Source organism: Alosa alosa, chromosome 21 (assembly GCF_017589495.1).
Source record: "Alosa alosa isolate M-15738 ecotype Scorff River chromosome 21, AALO_Geno_1.1, whole genome shotgun sequence".
Lineage (NCBI taxonomy): Eukaryota > Metazoa > Chordata > Actinopteri > Clupeiformes > Clupeidae > Alosa > Alosa alosa.
In genome coordinates this window covers 7109428-7131726 of record NC_063209.1, presented here as the reverse complement: position 1 = coordinate 7131726, position 22299 = coordinate 7109428, and the positions used below count along the sequence as shown (strand labels likewise).

The 22299-nt window shown below is 41.7% G+C and overlaps 4 protein-coding genes across 9 annotated transcripts in view; 2 read left to right on the top strand and 2 right to left on the bottom strand.

Moving 5' to 3' along the window:
* zbtb3 (zinc finger and BTB domain containing 3) lies at positions 1-4036 on the bottom strand. Of its 4 annotated transcripts, none has more exons than XM_048231190.1 (3): positions 3951-4036; positions 3356-3489; positions 1-3155 (listed from the first exon to the last, which is right to left on the bottom strand). In XM_048231190.1, exon 3 carries the CDS (start codon positions 3147-3149, stop codon positions 1326-1328), a length of 1824 nt encoding a protein of 607 aa, XP_048087147.1. In that variant the 5' UTR covers positions 3150-3155; positions 3356-3489; positions 3951-4036; the 3' UTR covers positions 1-1325. The 4 variants fall into 4 exon arrangements, with proteins under 4 accessions (XP_048087147.1, XP_048087145.1, XP_048087146.1 ...); XM_048231188.1 differs by having other exon boundaries at positions 3356-3492; positions 3951-4021; XM_048231189.1 differs by having other exon boundaries at positions 3356-3614; positions 3951-4001.
* On the top strand, positions 3937-12244 carry trpt1 (tRNA phosphotransferase 1). 2 transcript variants are annotated; one of them, XM_048231193.1, is made up of 7 exons: positions 3937-4062; positions 4552-4636; positions 4771-4940; positions 5257-5434; positions 5612-5668; positions 10618-10728; positions 10852-12244. In XM_048231193.1, exons 2-7 carry the CDS (start codon positions 4582-4584, stop codon positions 10872-10874), a joined length of 594 nt encoding a protein of 197 aa, XP_048087150.1. In that variant the 5' UTR covers positions 3937-4062; positions 4552-4581; the 3' UTR covers positions 10875-12244. The 2 variants fall into 2 exon arrangements, with proteins under 2 accessions (XP_048087150.1, XP_048087149.1); XM_048231192.1 differs by lacking the exon at positions 3937-4062 and adding an exon at positions 4082-4432.
* On the bottom strand, positions 11792-18929 carry fermt3b (FERM domain containing kindlin 3b). Its single transcript, XM_048231187.1, has 15 exons — positions 18742-18929; positions 17664-17800; positions 17265-17498; positions 17017-17133; positions 16582-16750; positions 16226-16328; positions 16024-16131; positions 15264-15389; positions 14923-14969; positions 14702-14826; positions 14252-14358; positions 13620-13835; positions 13171-13295; positions 12819-12960; positions 11792-12162 (listed from the first exon to the last, which is right to left on the bottom strand). Exons 2-15 carry the CDS (start codon positions 17785-17787, stop codon positions 11983-11985), a joined length of 1923 nt encoding a protein of 640 aa, XP_048087144.1. The 5' UTR covers positions 17788-17800; positions 18742-18929; the 3' UTR covers positions 11792-11982.
* A 1645-nt stretch (positions 18930-20574) lies between these two features.
* The window catches only part of macrod1 (mono-ADP ribosylhydrolase 1), a 59355-nt gene continuing 57630 nt past the window's right edge, over positions 20575-22299 (top strand). For both annotated transcript variants that reach the window (XM_048231104.1, XM_048231103.1), the window contains exons 1-2: positions 20575-21195; positions 21705-21797. In XM_048231104.1, the coding sequence (XP_048087061.1) occupies positions 20733-21195; positions 21705-21797 (556 nt within the window). In that variant the 5' untranslated portion in view covers positions 20575-20732. The remainder of the gene's footprint in view (positions 21196-21704; positions 21798-22299) is intronic.

Below are 22299 nucleotides of genomic sequence, written 5' to 3'. Positions count from 1 at the left end.
GAACAATTTTACCGGTTTTCACAAGTTCACTAGAAATGTTTTAAAAGAGAAACGGTGATGACAAATTACTATTGGCATTATTACAAGTATACACACATTACTCTGCAGTATTCAGAATTCCCCTTTGAACATAATGGCTGAATCCCAAAGTGAGCCCTGAGGACTAAAGACTCAGACTTAATTGATCTCAGGTGCTAAGTGGTTGAGTGTGTGAGGCCACATGGGCTCAGATAGGTAGAAATGGGATTGGGACAGTATTTCACAAGATCACATGTTACCTTGGCGATGTTTAATACCAAATTTTTGATGACACTTGCAACATGCACATGTCCTGCTGTTGTTTACCTTTGTAATTTACGGATTTCCCGATAGACCTCTGAAGTTAGCCTACAAAAAAGCTGCCATCTTTGAGATACAGTATCTTGTGATTTTTCCTATGGGAAAATAACATGGGGATTTTGAATTATCGCACCTGTTAAACTCTTGCGGGGACAAAGAAGTCTGAAATGCACACTTTTGTCCTCTGCCTTCGAGTGGGTACTGTGATCTTCGGTACGTTAAGATGGCAAACGTAGATTTTTGCTACCCCAGAGCTAACTTGCAATGCAACTTGCCATAGGTAGTTAGCTTCAATTAACACCCGTATCTCCTTATATGGGCAAAGATGGCCATTTTGGTTCTTTTTTGGAGGCAAACTTTAGACGTCTATCTCTCCGTGTAAATGTCACAACGCTTTAAACTGGGGGTAATTTCCTTCGGTGAAGTCTGCACTGATGCAGCCTCACGGAGAGGGCTTGGTAAGTGTGTATTCAAACCCTCATGCCATTTGAAATGCAACATTGGGACAGCCCTGTGAGTCCAGACTTTGGGATTGGGCCAATTACTCCTTGTGGTAAGCAAGATATTTTAGGCCAGTGTATTTGGTGGTGGACACACACACAGCAAACAAATAAGTTGCGAGTCCAAAATTACCTCTTAAACCGTCCCGTTAAAACACACCATGAATGTAAGCAGCCATTCAAATTCAAATCCTAAAATTCTCCAAACACATCCTACTTTTTTGTTTCACATCTCTAGTTCCCCATACTTCTGTTTTAAGTTGACCTTCTCTTCCTTGATTCTCCGCTTTCAGGTCATTGTTTAATGGGGTGCAAGTCAAATACACTAAAAACACACCTACTGTTGATGTGAGCAAGGCTGCTTTGTGACACCATAATAAAGAGTTTGAACTACATTTCATCTGAAGATAAAACAGACACACATGAACATTAAGGGATCCATTGTGTCTATGTCTTGTGGACAGCTGTGCAGTGATTTGGTAGACGTTACGTCTGCGGTGGAGGCTGGGTCAGATCATCTCCCCCGGGGTCGTTCTCCCCCCGCTGGCGTTTTGCTGGCAAGTCATGATCATGCGCCTTTCTAATATGCCGATACAAATCGCCTGACTGCGTATAACTACGATAGCAGTAGCGACACTCAAAGGGCCGCTCTCGCGTGTGGACGATGGCGTGCCTCCGGAGCGTGTAAGCACAGGAGAAGGTCTTTCCGCACGTACTGCACGTCGGCACGTCCTCCACATAATTCCCGAGGGAGTCTTGGAATTCCTCGAAGTAGACACCCTGGTGCTCAGAGTGATGGGACCCATGCGGGAAGAGAGAGCCGGGAAAACTCGCAGGGTCTGAGGAGGAAGCACTATGACCCTGTGGCGACATGGGGAAGGAGAGAGGCTCCTGGTGCTCAGAGATGTGCGCCAGAGGGTTGGAGACCATGAAGTGAGTCCCGGCCAATTCTTCCATGTCAGGATTGCTGTCGTCAAAATGCATGGCCTCCCTGGACAGTTCCGGAGCTCCAGTGCCACTCCGCTCGCGCGCCCCTTCCGCTTCCTCCAACTCTTCGTCTGAAATCACGATGGCCTCCACCTTCACCTTCACCCCATCCTCATCCGATTCCCGTCGCCTCTCCGGAGACGGAGGCCGGGCGCTTGCGCTGCCCACCCTCACCCTCACGAAATCCTGCCTCGGCTCCGGTTCCGCCCGATCCTCTGGGCGGTGAGGAGGGGACGTGCCGTTGCCGCTGCCCAGGCCTGGACTCTTCAGGGGAGGTGTAGCGAGGGCTGGAGCTCCCTGGCTCGAGCGACGTGCTGAACCAGAGCTGCTCTCCGAGTGTCCGTCTTGCACAGGGCTGAGTCTGCCGCCATCTCCGGCATGAGCCACGGTGACCACTGCTGACCCGACGGGCTGGTTCTCTGTGCTGTTGAGGGGTTGATGAGGTTGCTGTAGAGACGAGGAGGATAGGGTACTGTTGGTTCCGCAGTATATTTCAGTGGTGCTGCAGGGACTAGAGAGAGCAGACTCCTGATTTCCTGTCCGTACTGGTACTTTTCTTCTGCCTGAGACTGCACCAAATTCCCCTACTGCAGGGAAAGAGTCCATGCCTGGCTGGGTGGTGTCCGCTAAATCTGGACTGCCCGTCCCACTGCTGCTGTCGTCCTGAATGTTGTGAACATTAACCGTCCGAGTGTCCGCCTTTAAAGAGGAAAACTGGTGGTAAGGTGACCTCACCGACGTTTGTCCAGACATTGTTACTGCTACCACCTTGGAAGACCCTCCAGGCGAACCATCCTGTGCCCTACTTCCACTAGTCCCCACACTGGCGACAGTACCTCTAGAGCTGACAGTGACTACGCTTGTAGGTCCTTTAAACGCAGCTTTCGCGTCCACCTCCTCAGCCCTGGTGCTGTCCGCTTCAGCCAGGCCACGGCCCTGTAGTCTCTTCTTGCACACCTGCACCACGTCGTTCATGTGCAGAAAGCTGGCCGCCGCCAGTACGTCCTCCGGGGGTGGGTGGGCGGCAAGCTTCAGCACCCCCTCATACATGAAATCCAGTAGCAGCCCAAAGGCCGCCGGGGTGACGATCTGACCGTTGATGGTGACGACTGTTTCCCTTCGGGCCCCTGAGGAGCTGCCACTGGTGCCCAGTGGGTGTTCAGAGTAAAACATGTGGAAGAACGGGGAGCAGGAGGCCAGTACGGCACGGTGGGCTTGGAAGCGCAAAGGACCAACCTGCACTAGACAGTCACAGAGGAAGCCTTGCCGCTGCTGGGAGCGCAGGCTCGCCAGGAGCTGCTGACTGTGCTCTGGGAACTCCATCAGCACCTGAGGAGAGAGGGAGAGAAAGAAAGGGAGGCCATAAGAAAAACAGTGAGTGTGTGTTGAGGTGAGAGTGCCAGCTGATAAGCTTGAGAGTTGTGTTTCAGACAAAACGGAATTTGTTTCAACAAACATCCATGTTACCTATCGGAGAGAGAAACCGGAATAATCAAAAATGGACGGGGGGTATGAACCTTGGAACTTACCAGCCGAAAGAGTAGTACTCCTACATAGACCAAAGAGAATTTCTCTGTTTTTCTGTGAGGGCAGTCTTATACTCTTGAATTGACGTCCGCCTCAAGCAACAGTTGAGATTTCCAAGGAAATGTGTATGTATGGTCTTCTTTCATAGAAAAAAAAATTGAATGGAAGCTGTTTCAGGAAAAGTATAAAAAATACCCCGACACATTTAACTGTGTATGTTAGTCAGTACAAGCAATTTCTGCCTTTCACCGTTACAGTCCTCTGGAAAACAAAAAAATACAGATAGTGGCGAATGAATTGATAATGTATAAAGGGAAGTAATTATTTAGACAAGGGCGATACATTCCAATCACAACACAAGGGTTAACGTCAGCAATAACTACGTTACTACGAGTCTATAGCATACGGTTGCTAGCTAGAAAAGCTGCTTTGTTTACTGGCCAGACGTTTTGTAGGCTAGCAGACCTCGCAGAGCCTCTAAGATGTAGGTTTACTCAGACGGTTCAAAGATAGACTACCACGGATTTTTCTCATGTGGTAACAAATTGAATTCCAAAACCAATCGATACCTGCTGGCATAATAACTGTGTTTCTCACCTGTTAAAACGACATTTTACGCTGAAAACCTTCTTCTTCGTTGGGTGTAGCAATGTAGCATCACAATAACGTGACATATACTGCCATCTACTGGTTTGATAGTAAAGAGCAGGTACGTCTATGTTTATGTTCCGTCAGAGACCGATGACTGGTTTGTTCCGTGTTGTAGTCATCATGAGAGATAGATCGTGAACTAAAGACGTTCGTGGAACAGTGAGGCAAAAGTCTAAATCGACTCCAAAATTGTTCCTTAGTTTTCACGTGTTTACGTTCTAAAGTTTACGCTGTCTTATTCCCGTAGTTGCTATTATACGCACCGTAAGGCCATATGATCCACAAAACCAAAATCCGGAGTGCATCCAGGTTAATTCACATCAATTTGTAAGGACTTAACTTTTGTTTTTCTTGGCCTCTAAATTATGGAAATGCAGAGTAGTGGAAAAGGTGGAAGAGGGAGGCGAAGTGGGAACCGAGGCAGGGAGGTGAGGATATGGCGATGCCCCATGCTGTGGTGTATATATATAGCCTAGCACCCCTAACTAAATCAGGATAGGCCAGTGACAATGTGCTTTGGTTCAGTTTGTATTTGTCTCTTCCATAGGACACGCCAGATGCGCGTTTATCGAAATCAATGACATATGCGCTGCGGCACGGAGCAAGTAAAATGGGGCTGCACATGAACTCGGGTAAGAAACCTCAGTAGCCTAAAGACTACCCGTGGGTGTCTAAATCAACATGGCATGTCTTGACGGTTGGACCTTCCTGATGGTCTGTGCTGACTTATACTGTATAGTAAAATGTTTTAAATCCCCTTTTGCAGATGGCTTTGTGTTTGTGGATGATCTCATCTCACATCCCCAGTTTCAGTCATTCTCGCTGGAAGATGTGGAGAGGGTGGTGGCCAACAATGACAAGCAGAGGTTCAAACTGCGCAGGCACCCAGAGAACGGGCGTCTGCAGATAAGAGCCAATCAGGGCCACTCAGTACAAGTAGGCCTAAGTGTAAACTAGTTATGTTAAATTATGTCTTTCAGATCTATTGGTGTGTCTGACAGCAGATTTTCATGAAACTTGGTGGAGGGGTGTTTGGGCCAAGCAAGTAGGCCTACCCATCACATTTTGGAGTAGATATACCCCCCCCCCCTTTTTAATATTCCGAAATGGAGCATATTGGCCCTAGTGGAGGTGTGCGCTCTCAGATTGCCCTTCTAATGTTAGGAACATGAAACTGTTAAAGGAGTAAAGAACAAAACATAAACATTTCCAAGGTTGGAGAGCTGTTCTTGATTCACATTTTTGTTGAAAGGTGGCAGATCTGGAGCTGAGAGCAGTGCACCCTGAAGCTCAGGACTTCCCACAGGAGGGAATCCATGGCTCCTACCTGAAACACTGGCCCTCCATCCGCAACCAGGGCCTGAGCAGGATGGGCAGAACACACATACATCTGGCACCTGGACTGCCAGGAGAACAGGGAGTTATTAGCGGTGGGATGGAGATATTCATTCACTCTTGCGCTCTTTCATTCACTCTTGCAAGGATTCATTCAGAGAGCTGTGTTTTATGGACTTTGTTGTATTTTATTCCTGATGGAAACGGGAAATTATTTAGTGAGGTGAGAACTTACTGAAGAAGAAACTGACAAATGAATGTTTATTTTACAGGTATGAGGAAAAACTGTGAATTGGCCATTTACATTGATGTCCCTAAAGCCATATCAGGTAAGAACAATGGTTGATTGTAGGGGTGTAACGGTACACAGAAGTCACGGTTCGGTTCATACCTCGGTTCGGACATCACGGTTCGGTACGAGTTTGGTACAATGGAGGGAAAAGCAAAACAAAAATGCAGAAAGCATTTTTTTTTGGTACATGTCTCAGGCTGTACCACCTAGTGTCATACAGTCTCTTCCCTGAGCTATCTGCAACAGCCTGAAGTGTGTAAGATGTAGGCTAAACAGTACAATAAGTACCCAGACTCCATCTGTAACTTGTAAACAAAATAAGACAATCAGCTATAAAACTGAAAATAGGCCTACAGCATCTCTTATTTCTGAAAGTGCAAATTACATAGAAAAATTATTTTTAAAAATCCACTTAAGCAAGACCTTCAACATCTGTGTTTAGCTGTATATGGAAGGGTCTACAATTTGCCTCAAAATTTTTTTTATTGTGTGTAAAGGAATAATCTAGCCTACTAACTGTGAAAATATCACACTATTTTGCCTTTAAAAAAAAAAACTAAATTGCTCCTTTCATTTTATAAACAGACTACAACTAGAAGTCACGTGACTTTGCCCTTTGACATTAACTCACCGTAGCATGGTTTGTTTATTAGCCTGGTTAGCGTTGTCACTTTATTTTACTGTCTATGCACTTAACACTACCAGCTCCTCATGTAAGAAGTTACAAGTTACCCCAACATAGAGGTAATTATCACGCGATTTACACAAATGGCCAAGAAAAAGTACTTTTTTTGGAAAACATCACTTTTTTAGAAAAAATACATATATTTATGGAGTATGACAACTGCAGTTTCAGAAAATAGTACTGGTCACTCATTTTGTCAATGACTTAACATATTATTTTCACTCAACTGCATTGTAAATGTGTCCTATGGTGTGACATTTAAAAAAGTATCAAGAAATTATATTAAATAACATAAAAAATACCTCAGACAGAATTGTTCACATTATTAAAACATTCATTTCTTAAAGTGATATTTATTTTACATCAAAATACTAATTAGAATAATTTTCACCATGAATAGATGAACTTGATTAACTTTTTCCTATGAATGTCAATAAAACTTTTTCGCCAACCCTACAAAACTGCAAAAAACTGTAGCTATCTAAGAGGAGATATTATTGTAACTCCCCTAATGCCAAACCTGACTTTTTGTAAAAGATATTTTGAAATTAAGATTATTTTTCTGTTGTTTTATGTTTGTCACACCATAGGACAAAACGTCACACCAAAGGACAAAGATAGTCATTGCATAAAGAGAGTCAGAATATATGAAGTGTTTATTGTAACATTGATAAAGGAGGACATTTGTTTATTTTTCAACAGTATAAACTGTTCAAAACATGTAGCACACCAAAAGTTTGATTCTTATAGATCTATCAATAAGGAAACATTGATGCATAATATCTTTGAGAAATTCAGTAAAATGTAATTTCAAAACAATACTGTGACATTGTCAAACAGCAAAATTAAGTAGTTAAACAGTAACAGTGAAGATAAAGGGCTAAAGGGAAGATAAATGGTGCATCCTGCGCTACTACTACATATTCTAAGGTGGCGCAACGCGCGAAGCAAGGCTTATTCTTATCTTACACTCAATAAAGAAAGGAATTTTTCGCCATGCGCTCCACTTTTATTAAACTTTGCACCAGGGGTGTGGCAATTAACGACATAAGGTGTGGTCTGGCGCATGATCCAAAAATCGCTATCTTACACTATCTAAAAATCATTACACCACTGACCAAGAAAAACCTGGTCTATAGCGAAAAACGGATATAAAGCACAGCTGAAGACATACTGTCACAAGATCAGCAAGCAGCAACTCCTCTGCAGGATAAATATCCTTAGGATTTTCTATTCAGTCATTCAAACATTATTGGGTTAAGTGTTGCTTTTTTCAGGCTATGTTTTCGATGGTAACCCCTTGTCAGTCCATAGTGAAAGTACTTAACTGTGTTGAACTGTTTTGTCATTGACTACGAGACTATGGTGAAGTTTTACTTTGCCTATAGTTCAAATAATAGGCGAGTAGATGCATATAGGCTATACTCTGCTAGTCACAAATAAGGTTTTAGTAAAGCAAGGTTTAGTGGAATCCCTGTTCCATATGGTCTCGCGTGCAAGCAGCTACCTTCAAATGCACCGCTGACTATCAAAATACCGATGCGCTGTTTGAAGTTGCGCTGCTTGCTGTTAAAGGAAATGATGCATACCATTCTCATTGGTTTAATGGATGTTACATGTTTGGGCCTTTTTTGGGCCTGACATCGCTGATACAACCTTTAATGTTGAATGTATCCAATTCCCAGAGAGCTTTCCTGTTCATGATATCTGTTAGAAATAATGATAGAATATAGATGAATGGATCAACAGAGAAATGAATGTAATGGATACTCAATTATGAACTCTCTTTTGCACTTATCTCTCTCTCAGTTCTTTCTGTTATAAAAAAAGAGTTTTATATTTATGTACTTTATATTATAGTTGTTTTAGTAACACTTCAGAACATTTTATGTAGTCTCCAAAAAACAGCAACATTTTTTTAATTTAAGTCATTATTGAATTCAAAATCATCAAAACTGGTCAAAAAAGAATGAAAAGTATGTTAACAAACGTTAAATCATGTTAAATCATTTGTTTTAATAGCTTCTTAAGGATGTATTGTCCTATCGTGTGACATATTTGTCATATGGTGTGACAGACCAAAGTGTCACACCAAATCACATTTTCTGTCGCACCAAAGGACATTTTAAGCTTTTGTGGCAGTTAATAACCATGCTAATACTAGCTGAATTGTCATTAGCAATTGGCATCATGCATTTGCATAATATTACATAGTCCTGCTGTTAAAAATACAAATTTAGATTAAAAAACTAAATGTAGGGGTGTCACACCAAAGGACAAAACTTAACAACTTCAGTGGTCTGAAAACATAGTTAAATATTTGAACAATTCTGAGAGACATACTTACAATGTGCACTGCTCATGGGCTTCATAGGAGTCTTCAGTCACATGACCTTGAATGGGGTCTTTCAACTAAATGTAGTTGTCCATAATATTGCCCAACTTAATATTAAGTTATTGCATAACACCAAAGGACATTTTTTTCTGTGACAAACTTTATGAAATTCCTACAATTTTAGAAATGTATGTATGGGAAAAGTGATTGGCACTTAGTAAAATAGACACTTGCACAATTATGCCAGGAGTGTTCATTAACATTTTTAAACATTAGTTTCTTTATTTATAAAAGTTGATATTTATGAAATTATGTTGTCTACCGTCACACCATAGGACGATTTTGAGGTTTGGCTCAAAGTTCTAAAAAAAATAATAACTTGGGTATTAAAACAAAAAATGCATGTAAAAAAAGAAAATGTTTAATCATTTACAGTATTTTAAATGATAAAAATGTGAAATAAATGATTTTTTATCTTCTGTGACGGTGAAAAAGCCATGTCACGTCAACTACCCATTGCTTTCTGTCATTACGAAATCATTTAATTTAAGCCATAGGTTTTGGCCCTATTTGTATGTGTATCCAAAGGCTGCTGAAGCGCAGGGGAAGTTTTTTCCCCTTGTTTCAATGATTGGTAGCCTACATCATCTGGGTGATGGCTTCGAATATGTGTAGCATTTTTTCCACTCACATACCCAACAACTGCTGAACAACGCCGACACACAGTTTCATCTTATCCACCACTCTTTCGCCTGTACTAACAATACTGTAACTGAAGTTGTCAAACTTGCTATCTTAAAGGAGAATTCCGGTGTGATATTGACCTAAAGTGTGTTGAAACATGATACCGAGTGTGAACGTATGTCTCATAGCCCATCTCGGCTTGTCCCCTGCACTCCAAAATCTGGCGCTAGTTAGCCGATGCCACCAACAGCTTTTTCAATGGTGGTGTTTCGGCATCGGGCTAGCCATGCAAATAAATCACTGTTTTACACCATTTACGAGGCTCAATGTATCTCCACACTTCATTGGTAGACTTCCGAGGGCCCTGACATTTAAAATGAGACATTGAGAACTTTGAAAAAGTCTTCTAGTAGCAGCAACTGGAATCTATGCATTTCCACAGAATTATTTTTGGAATCTGATCCCTTATTATACCTGTTCATTCTTACTCGTTGCTCGACTTATCGTGACTAAATTCAAGATGGCTGCAAACGCTAAACTTCGTGAAGATACTGTCTGTATAAATCCTCTTGTAAGTAAACTACCAGTGCTTTTTCAAAGTTCTCAATGTCTCGTTTTAAATGTCAGGGCCCTCGGAAGTCTACCAATGAAGTGTGGAGATACATTGAGCCCTCGTAAATGGTGTAAAACAGTGATTTATTTGCATGGCTAGCCCGATGCTGAAGCACCACCATTGAAAAAGCTGTTGGTAGCATCGGCTAACTAGCGCCAGATTTTGGAGTGCAGGGGACAAGCCGAGATGGGCTATGAGACATACGTTCACACTCGGTATCATGTTTAAACACACTTTAGGTCAATATCACACGGGAATTCTCCTTTAAAGAGACCAGTGAATCCTCTAACTCTTGTGGGTCTAACCTTAGTGCTGCTAATGACTGACGGACTCGACCGACGACCTGACAAAAAAAACATAGGCGCCAATCAGAGCTTCAGAGCTAAGGCGAGGCTACAGATTAGCGTTAGGTGTCGCTAAAGAACTCCCGTAACTCTCGCTACTTAACAGTAATTGCGCATGACATTAATTTATCCGCACACGAGTTTTATGTATTTTTATACCATGTATTCTCCGTGTAAATTCATGCACCGAACCGTGACGCCCGTACCGTTTCGGTTCAATACGAATACATGAACCGTTACACCCCTAGTTGATTGTATCCACATCTTTAAGTAAAAAGATTTGTTTTGGCAGAAAAAGATCATATTGCCCCTTTGTGTTTCAAAGACGGCATCCCGTTTTTCTGGTCAGAGAATGGAGTCTTACTGACACCTGGTGACTCGGAGGGAAAACTTGCTCCCTGTTACTTCCGTAGAGCTGTGCAGCTCAAGCCCTCTCGTAAGTCAGCTGCTATAGAGTATTTATCTTCTGAGGCCTCTTGGGATAAAATGTTATTTAATATGATTGTATAGCCTCATGAATAACCCCTTTATTTATTTGTCTTCACATTTGTCTCTTCAGAGTGTGAACTGCAGCTGGAGTAGCTGGTCCTTGACATAAATGGAGCCATATGACTGCTTCAGCGGCTTTTCACACAGTGGTTAGACTCGTCCCACCGTTACCAAGACAACTGCTGCATTTTTAAAAGTGACAAAACCACAAACACCTATCTGATCAACATCCCCTGTTGAAAAGGCAGGTTTTACCTTTCAGCACAACTCCAGATACCATGGCCTTCTGGCCTTACACAGATACTTACATAACTTGAGTAACATAACAACAATGAATGACCCAAATCTGTATTAGGCAAGTGTTATCAAACCGGAGGCAGATGCTAACCGTTATTTTGGTTAACCGAAAGTATAAGCATGTGTGTTATAGATAGGAACACGCGTGCGCTTATAAACCACCACCAAGTACTTATGAGTGCCTCTGCAGACCAAGTCAGTGGTTTCCTGACTTGTCACTCAAACAATTGAGTTTGTCGTTTGTGTTCTGTCCTTAGTCAACTGTGTTGTTCTAAGTGTAACAAAGGTTTTTTTAAAAGCAACAATGTGTCCTGCTTTTCATGGACATGCTGTTTATTTGAAAAGGTAAATTGTCAGCCTATGAAAATGATGTGCAGTGTGAATTGGGTGAAATTCAAGATAAGATATTGTGTTTGATGTCCATTTTAGGCACCTGTTATACTTCCTTTTTTGAGTTCCTGAAATATATGAAAATCTGGGTGTGACCATTTCCATCTGCATATAAGAATACTGATTCCTAAATGATGAAATGTGTTGTGAGGCACAGTCCCTGCAGCATTCCGTTACCAGAGTTAAGTTCAAGTAGCCTACTGTTCCTTTCTGGTGCTCATGTGTTGGTTCATATTTCATGATAGGGTATTGTGTTGTTATGTTGTTATATTACAAAAAGTAGGAAGGAATATATCAAGTGGAAATTTTGTTTCAAACCTAAGTATATAATACATTATTTATTTTTAAGTTGTTAGTGATATGAGCAATAAAGATGATTTGTTTTCATAACAAACCACAGTGGCATACAGCTCACACAGCCTGTGTGAGTTGTTCATGGAATGCAAGTGTAGCCTATAGCTGTTTATGTGAAAAGAGTTTGAAGTGATAAATACTCCACAGTTCTCCACTGTCTTTAGAGGGCTTCATGGCCTCCAGTGAGTTTGTGGAAGAGCTCTTCATTCAGGGTGTCGCTCTGGTCACGACCACGAGTGGACATGAAGATGTATCCGCCGATGTACTCATGGACAATCTTGCAGTTAGCATTCACGCAGCCAAATGCGATGTTTATATGTCCATCAAACTCAATGGCCACCTGATCATAGAGAAGGCAGACAGTGAGTACCAGGCATGAATGGCATCTGATATTTCAGCAAATAAATATTGACCATTTGTTATTATTGATATTATGGTTATTTAAACATATTTTATTTCAAATGTAGGCTTAATATACCACGTATCTCATTTTGCAGCATAGCCCCTTTGACATAAGCAACTTGCACACAGTGTAGAAATGTATGACAACTGATGGTCATTTTGTTACTTCAAGGTTCTAAGTGATTCCTCATCCTTCAACACTTTGTCACAATCAACAAATATTTCCTCACGATCTGCTAGCTGTCAATTCTGTGAGTAGGCCTACAGTACCCTGATAAAAACCCCTAACCAGGTCTTTGTACACCGCCCTGGCTCCATGAACTGTGAAACAAACAACATGGAGCAAACCTGTCCCCCAAACTATAACAAAACTCTGGTGGGGGGGGGGGGTTGGGGAAGTGAAGAGGAGTTTGGGGAAGGGAGGGGTGAGTTCGCTGTTTGGTGTTTGCATCAAAATCAACAGATGTGATGTCATCCAAAATTGCTTACAGCATCTTTAAATATGTGCATACATTCGCAACATAGACAAGATCTTTTTAATTACTGCCTTGTGGAATAGTCTGAAATGTTTCCATTGGATGATTGTTAACGCACCTGTTTGATGTCCCAGTTGACATTCCACTGCCTCATGTTGTTGTACCGCCAGGTCTTCACCACATCCCCTACTCCTAAATCTATACGGATGAGGCGATTGTTGGCAATGCCCATGACCTCGTCCTTCCGACTGCCTTTAAACCTGAAAGGGTAGAATGACGTTTTTGTGGTGATGCAAAGGTACAGGGGTTTGGTCTAATTGTCCAAATTTCAGATCTGTTTTTATTCTGTCCAGAGTCAATCAACCTGAGCAGACAAAATCAATGCTGTGGCATTCCCTCACTGTCTCCAGAGGCCTTATTAAACCTAATGCATATTTGTCTACAAGAAACAGACTGCACAATGTTCTGACCTGACCATGAAATATGAAATGCCAAAGTCAGATAAAGCCTGCCAGATCTGCAAGAACTTCAAAATGGCCGCCATCAGGGGCAGCTGGGCCACATTCTGGTATGCCTCTAGGATCCGTGGTGTCAGCTGGAGGAAGACAGAGAACAGTCTGTTAGTATGAATTCTAATGTGCATATATCTGAACACTTAATCTATTGAATGTCTTTGCAGTCATTTCCACGAACAATGTCAAACAGCTAAGCTCCTGAAGGATCCTTTTCAGTGATGGATGGATCATCTTTGTCACATAATGGATGAGCTCATCTAAAAGCATTTTTGTTCCAGAATTTTCTTTCATCCATTACTTGATATGAATCTGTACAATGTCAAATCTCTCCAGTATTTGTTTTGGATCTGGCTCCCCTGCTTTGCACTATGTCTTGGGGGAGATAAAAGGTAGAACTTATGTACCTGCTTGGCCTTGTACTTCTTGTGGTAGCGTGGCGAGACCAGGCTAAGGGTGTTGATGCTTTCGTCAGTCTGGGTGACCTGGGCTCCTGGGTTGGTGTGCTGCATGGACAGGAACGTCTGGATGCTCTTCACCTCGCTGTCAAACGAGCTGTCTGCCATAGTCAGGCCTTTAGAGGCCAGTTTACAGGCAGCCATCCACTGAGCATACTGCTTCTCCTGAAGGGGAAGGAAATAAGAAATCAAGCCACTACACACAGAAACTCAGAGAAAAGGGAATCTCAAGGTCTTGAAGAGGGCATCTGTGATGTGAAAATATAGCGGAATGACAGGGCATGTTTTTGTTCCCCTTTTAGAATCCCTTCTTAGAAAGTGCTGTAGTGAGCTGTATTGGTTTTTCCCATACTTTCAGCCATTTTACTGGCTGAAAGTATGTGAAATGAGCCTATCATGCCTATCATGGTCTCAAGAGAATGACAAGCTGACGCTCCGCTTCAAATACTACACCCTGTATGATCTGGAACCCAAGGTGTGTGGCAATGTAATCAACTCACTGAGCTGTCAATCAGTTTTAGCATTTGAAGTCTCAGCCACCCCCTCTCTCCCTTGGGCTAAGTTATGGAAAGGCTGCTCACGTTATCACAGCGCAGGTACACTTCATTCATGCCCTCAGGCGCAGGAACCAGGAGCTTAATGCAGAACTTCTGCCCAGCAACATTCACGTCAGGGGCCACTTCACTGCCTGCAGGAGAATGGATTCAGGGATGGATTTAAATTTCAAACATGTCCATGCTCTAGAGAGAACTTGGTAACACTTTACTTGACAGTATCGACATGATCAAGAGTGACATAACACTGTCATGACACATGAACCCAAACCCTTATCCTAACCTCTAATCCTAACCATAAATTGTTATGACAAAAGCCGAATGTCACTTAATAACAGAAGCATTATGTCATAAAGTTTATGACTTGTTTATGACATGTTCATGACAGTGTCATGTCACTCTTATGACGATACTGTCAAGTAAAGTGTAACCGAGAATTTTAGAACATTAATATATATTTTGTATATGAATTTATACCTTTTAAATTCATTTGCTGAATGGGCTCCCCATAGCTTTCCTCTTGACTCTTGAAATAGGAGATTGATGTGTCTTTAAACTTACACCAATACTGCTTGTAACCTTTTAGTGTAAGTCGTTTAGGCCTAAATAAAAGGAGGAAATTGTCAATGAAGTGAACACTGAAAACTTAACTCTGGGATTTGTGGCCCAACATAATTAAGAATTCCACCTGAACTCACCTGAAGATTTTTAGGTATTCATTCAATTCCGGTGCAGTCATATTTTCCTAAAATTTAAAGCAAATAAGCAAATGTTACGAATGCATATAGATATTTTTATTAACAATGTCTTATTGACATTGGACTTTTGTCATTGTGAACAGAGATGCTGTTTTGGACATCGTCAAACCAAGGCAAATATCTTAAAACAGATAATCTGATTAATAAATAATAGCAAGCATTACATGAAAAAAAACGTTCATTCAAAACATAATCAATATCCAGTGACCAATATTTAATATTACAGAATCAATCAAGAAGTGCTGACATGCACAAAGCAGGAAGTGGGGCGTGTCCCTCACCAACATCTCATTGGCCGTGCTCTCCACCCCCATCTTCACCTCCAGGGACTGCAGGGCAGAGTCCAGGTCCTCCAGCCCAGAGGTCAGCGCCTGCGCACCCGACTGGGACACTTTCCCGATGTGGTACTGCAAGGCAGAGGACAGGGGGAGTCAGAGAGCTAGAGCATGAGGATACCTGCGTGATTCAGAGGTGAAGGAAGTGCTGGGAGTAGTGCAGCTATTCTGATGCATCGGTTCAGTAATTCTGAGTCTGCACATACTGGATGACACCGTCTTTCTGATGAAATGATGGTGACGTGAGGAAACAATTGCACAATTCTGATAAAAATGTAGTAATGTCAAGTGATGATGTATTATGCAGGCTGCTCAGGTGTTCACCTCAGACATACACATTGCTATCGATTTAGCTTTCTTTTTCATTTTGTTTTAATTAAGAATACATTAAAAAATTAGGTACAGTATTATTACATGTGTTTTACACTAGTATTTTGTGTTATTGGTGTTATTTGAAAATATGGGTGCTGTGTGATAATACTGATTGGGTCCTTGAGATGGTTTTATTTTATTTATTCAAAAATATGGATGATATTTAATCACTTAATTCTTCTTTAATCCCCAGTCTGGCTGTAGAGAAAAGGATTTGACCTAATCCAAGATTATCCACAATTAAGTCTGTCATTTTTGGCGGAGCTATAGTTACTCAATGTGGTGATGATATTGTGATTCATCCCAAAGCGGCTCTGTCTTTTTGTGCCCCCACCTGAAGAGCCCCGAACAACATCATCTCCTCCTCCGTGCAGTCAATGTCCTCCAGCAGGATGGCCCAGCGTGCCTGCTCATACATCTGAGTCAACCTCACAATGTCATACTGAGAGAGAGAGAGAGAGAGAGAGAGAGGTGGCTGAGACTTCAAATGCTAAAACTGATTGACAGCTCAGTGAGTTGATTACATTGCCACACACCTTGGGTTCCAGATCATACAGGGTGTAGTATTTGAAGCGGAGCGTCAGCTTGTCATTCTCTTGAATGCCCTGCTGCATGAGAGAACGTGAAGAGTCTAGCCACCTATATGCACACAAGGGCAAGAGAGACATTTCATCATCATATAATTTATTCCAGCCATTAGTCTGCATTCAATACACATGGCAACTGAACTGACAACTGCTACTAACATTCTCAAGCATGAGTGCTTTGTAATTGTGCCCTAAATACACCCAGGTCAAAAGCGCGGGTACTCAGTGAGGTGAATGTGGTGACAGGTGGTGTCATCACACTCTCAGGAGGAAGTGTTTGTTTGGCCAGCAGGGCCTCGCGGTACCTGGTGTGGATGTGGGTTTTGTCCACTATGCTGGCAGGCCGGTACAGTTTGGCAAGCGTCTCAGGGGCCGGAGAGGGCTGGCTGACTGACAGCATCTTGTACACGGCCTCGGTCTTGGGAGAGTCGGCGAAATGAGCCGGCATCCCATTGTACAGGCACTGAACTGAAGCTGTTAGATCAAGAGCAGCTGTTAGAAATTCATTGAGTAAGAGGTAGCCTGATATGAAAAGATGTTTATGTTTACATTGGCTGTTATGAGACTTTGTTCATTTTATAGTACTATATTTTGTATCATACAGTATACACAGTATAAGTTAAATAGATAAAGTACCATATTTTGTGATGTGAAGACCACAGAGAGCCTTAACAGAATTGTACAGTTCATAAAAATGTTGGCAACTCTTAATCAGGCAAATGAAATGCTGCCGCATCTACCAGAGGTCAAGGGAACATCTGTGATGTCATAGATCTCCTCTTCAGAATTTTTATCTTTCTTTTTCTTCTTTTCTTCTACTGGCCGCAACAGGGACAGCTCCTCCGGGTGACGGATGTCTTTGTGAGAAAGGGATTTAAAAAAAGAAAATGACAGGAAGCCAAGGTTAGCATAAGATGCTGGTGTGTCCTCCTTCGTATTTTAGGAGACGAGGTAGACCACTGCTACAGTCAAATCAGCTCAGACTCACTCAAAACCTTGCAGATATTTATCACTGTACGGAACACGGGCGCCGAGAAGCTGGCAAGCATCCGCAAGGTCACCCCGTTGGGCAGGCCCAACCGGAGGGGCTTGTGCTGGGCAGAGAAGATGAGCTTGGCGTCCGCATGGATGCCACACTTGTCCAGCGTCCAGGCCGTGTGCAGGAGCCAGCGCTGCTTCTGTTCCCACCACAGTGCAAAGTCTGACCAGTCCTTCTTCACCTCTGAGACAGGAGGGAGGGGGGAGAGAAATAAAAGGTCTTCTTTTGTCATTGTTGTTTTGACTGTTTGAGGTATGAGTTGTTGAATGATGGGAAACACAGTGTTCTCTTCATGGGGAACTTGGTTATGAAAGTAAGAGAGGGACAGAAATAGAACTGAACACTTACGGGTCTTCTCAACTATTTTGAATATCACTCCACCGATGTGGAGATCTGAGGTGACACTGATAGTGATGGGGGGTGAGTCTGGACCCAAGTCGTCTACAATAACTGAGAGATCCCATGCCGCCATACTGAGAAGAGAACTGAAGAGCAGTAAAGAAATGAGAACAGAGGGGGAAAAATAGGTAGACTAGGTCATAAAAGAAGTACATAAACAATTTAGACTTTGGTTTAAACATATACAATTATCTAAAGTATTTTAAGAAGTGTAAGTGAAAATGAAAGCTTCTGTCTGTAACTTGATCTTAAATGCAACAATACTCTACTTCAAACACAAACAAATAAACACACACACACAAACACACTGCACCACCATGTAGCCCATGTGTGTGTTTGGGTTATTCTGAGGGCTGTCAAGTTAAAGGTGACAAACCCTTCCTGTTTCTAAGTAAAAAACAATCACATGGAGTCATGCTTCCTCTTTCAGTTAGCCCCAGCATCACAGACCCACACCCTGCCAGTTACTGTCTCTGAGTGTGTATGTGGGTTTGTGATAAAAGGGTCTGTTGTCACTCCTTGTAACTGCTATGAGTAACATTACCATACATTATTGCCGCCAATGTTCTCAGCTAAAGTAGCAAAAGTATTTTCATTTTATCAACTTGTTTAGTATGTCCATCCTAGATATATTCATTTTGTGTGATAAGTGTTATTTGTTATTAAGTGAAGTTATCAAGGCAACCCAGTCATATTTCTGAAAAGAAAGAGAAATCCCTATATTCACCTCCAGAAGAGATATGTCAATATTACATCACATTTTAGTCATAATTCCACTTCAGGACATTCATTCCAGAGAAAGATCATGCGTTTATGGATAGTTCTATCAAGGTGTACTATTCCTAAATATTTAAACAACTTTACTGTAAATTAACTAAACATTTGATATATGATATTCATTGGCATGTCAGAAATATCATAATCATATTCATGGTTTATATTACAGTTGTCTCTGTACAGTTAACATTAACCACCAATGCTGATACTCAATACAACCTAAATACAATCAATAACATATCTCTCATACCTTTCCCAGTGAACTGCTTTGGAATGCCAAGTGTGATCTTCTCCTGATGGATCCTTCTGGGTTGAACTCTCTGGTACACCTGGGACCTTTCTCAAGCACACACACTCTCATGTGCACACGGACACTCACTAGGTGTTTATGAGCTGTGTCGGAGTAGTGAGGTTTTGGTGTGTGTATGTGTAGCATGCGTCAGGGCTGTCTGGGGAGGGTGTTCCTCTTTTGTAACCTTCCGTGTAACGAAACTGTATATAAAACCACAGAATGCAGCTCAAAATGCATCACCCAGGGTGTGTCCAAAAAGCTCTGTTGTGCACAGTCGTCAAAATGCGTTGGCTTGGTTTGTCATTTCAGAATGACTATGCTACAAAGTGTGTGAAAATGCAAATGTCCAAAGGCAGTAACTGAGGCAGATCCTATCTTATAGCAGTCCACTAACTTTGTCCACTATAAATGGGATATATTGGATTAGTGATTCGTATATTTTGAGTCTGTTTTGTGTTGTATCTTTGTGTATCACTTCTAGCCTGCTATTACAAAATTGTGTTGAGATGTGGACAGAGTGAAGGTCATGTCAGATGTGGACATAGTGAAGGTCTTGTCAGACTTGATAACCCATAGCTACATGGAATACTTTTTTAATTTTTTTATTGGTAATTCAAGTACAATAAACATGGGTCAAAACAATCCATGAGGAATCCATCTATGTACAGGATCAGGTGTAATTTAAAAGGAGGAAGCAAAGACAAATAATAATAATAATAATAATAATAATAATCAAAACAGAAAAAAACACATAACTAGGGCTTAGTCATTAAATCCTATTCTGTAACACAGTTCAAAAGTTGTGCTTTCTTAGACTTCATATTTAAAGGTGCCATGTGTAAGAATTGAGGTAAAAATATCCAAAAAATTAGCTACACGCATCAAAAGAATGAGAAGAAATAAGGGTGATGATGTCATTAAAAAAATGACAAGGTATAGTGCTGCAGAGATATCAACCTGAATTAGCATGCTAAATTACTAGCCACAGCCCGACAGGTGTCATAATACCAGTTTCGGCCATGGGAGGTGGTATGCGGGCAACATAACTGCCAGCCAAACTGCAATACACACGTCTCGGTTACTCTAGGGTAGACCAACTCACTTTCTGGAGGTGTACTGCCCCATCTTTTATGGAATGTGGAGTATGAATTGATTTTTTGGCGGATATTGCACATGGCACCTTTAACCCTTAAAGGTGTAGGTTTTTGAACGTTCTAAGTTCCGCAACAATTGAAGGTTCTAAAACTCTATGTTGAATTCAATGAACCCAGATATTCTTTAGAATGTTAATTTCTCAACATTCCTGTCACACCGGTGTGACGGTACTCCTTTAAGGGTTAAGGGCTTTTGTATAATGAAGGAAATCATTGTAAAACCCACTAAAAGTGGGCTTAACCTTTGAGTATTTACATTTATGTATAAAAAATTTACAGAGAATAACAATCACATTGACTAAGAGATCATCTTTATCATACACAGTAAAGAGTCCATATATAATGTCCTTTAAGTCAAAGTTATCTAACATAAAACATTTAGGACTGAGCCATTTATGAAGGTCAAGCCACAAGGTTTTAACATAAACACATTCGACAAACAGATGCTCAGCGGTTTCCAGCCCATTACAAAATACACAATTATCAGCTACTTATTTCAATAGTTTTGTGTGCAGCTAATGTGTGCGCTCCGCCGATAGGGGCACTATAGGCTTTTGTATCCCTATCAAATTCCCCCTTCAAAAGTGGTACGGTCCGTATTGTTCATGCGCATCTGTTTACACGGAACTGCACTTCCCACACACTCCATATTTGAAAATTTATGGAATGGACAGGCGCGATCAATGTGTACTTGTTTAAAAACTCCAAAACTGGTGCCAAGGAGCGAGCAGTGCAACCTTTGCGCTGTCTGAACCCGGTAGTGCATAACTACCCTGGTCAGTCAGTGGCCACATTATGGCGTTTCATGTGTCAAAACTTACTCTACGATTACCAAAACCAGTAAGCTTTGGTTTGCGTCCAGTTAACGGAACTAAGCATTCCTGCATTGACATTAAATTTACCAATATAACGAGCGCTGCGAACAGTCGGTCATTGCACTCAGTTTTCCGTCGGGCAAGTGAGAGTTGGTTGGCAAATTACCGACTTTTAAAACCCAAGCCGAGAAATTTTAGGTGGGCTGTGAGTACAGCCAAACGGTTGGAGAACTTCTCATCAGCGTCGGTGGCCTCAAAGTCATTCCATTTGAAGAGTGTCAGTACACCCAATAGGAATAGTTGGTCCCGTTTATATACGGTCGCTCTCAGCGTCCTTGGGTTGTCCACCGGGGCTATTGCAGCGTTGCACACCAGTGTTCTGCTAGCCATGTCTGAAACGATTGACCTGGACTCGGACAGGACCGCCTGGCAGGATGCAAAGAGTGAGTCCCGTGGTGGAAAGAAAGTTTGCTAGATGCAGTAGGCTATGGCAGTGGTTGACAGCTGTCTGTGTTAATAGTGCAGACAGCCAAAGCAACAATAAACTAATAGCCTTCTTCATAAAAGTTCAGTTGTAACCTATATCCAAGTGTTGACTTACATGACCTTTGACACGTTACCCTGCATTTGTTTTCTATTAGTCTACAGGAGTTAGCCTATAATAATCCTCGTCACACATTCTCACTACACTGACGTGCGGCATGTTTATTAAATAGCCTTTCATGTAAAATAACTATTTCCCGTCACAATTCGTTAAAGTTTTGCCAGCATGTTAAAATTATAGCCTCAGTAGTTTTGCAGCATTACAATACCCTCTTAGTGATATGGGATGCCTTGACAACAATAAAAGTCATGACGAACACAGAGATCATTGAAGAGTAGAGATCATTTATGCTATTAATAAATCATGAAGGTTATAAAAAAAGCCTCTTCTCTCCCCTCATCGTTTCAGGCCTACTCCTCTCTGCCAGTCAGGAGAAGAGACGAGGACACTACAGAATTGATTACCTGCCCTTGGAGGAAATACCTGTCTGGACTTCAAAAGGTGTTTACCTCATGTTCTCATATCTGACTCTACAGACAGTTTTTACTCATTGCTATTTATTTTCTTGATAGCCACTTTAACATATTATGTACTAGGATTATAATATTACTGTCTGGGTACATTCTTTGTAGCACCTTGCTATTGCTAGACAGGTGCTATAGTGATGGCATGTAAATGTTTGGGCACCCAGTCAACAATTTAACAATGTAAGATGACCTGATCTCCAAAAAGGCATAAAGTTAAAGATAAAACATTGTTTTCAACATTTTAAGCAAGATTAGAAGTTTTTGTGTACACATTTAGTGTGAAGAATGGAAAGAAACACCATAGGCTACTAAAGACACCCCAAGAGATTTAAACTTTCAGATCAGTTTCATCAAGATTTTAGAGCTTAGTTAGAGAGTTCTTCTTTGAGCTAAGACTTCTTCATTGTTAGGTAGGCCAGGTGATGCAAACCTTTTCCCAATGACCTAACCATCATCATCATCTGGGGACTAATCTC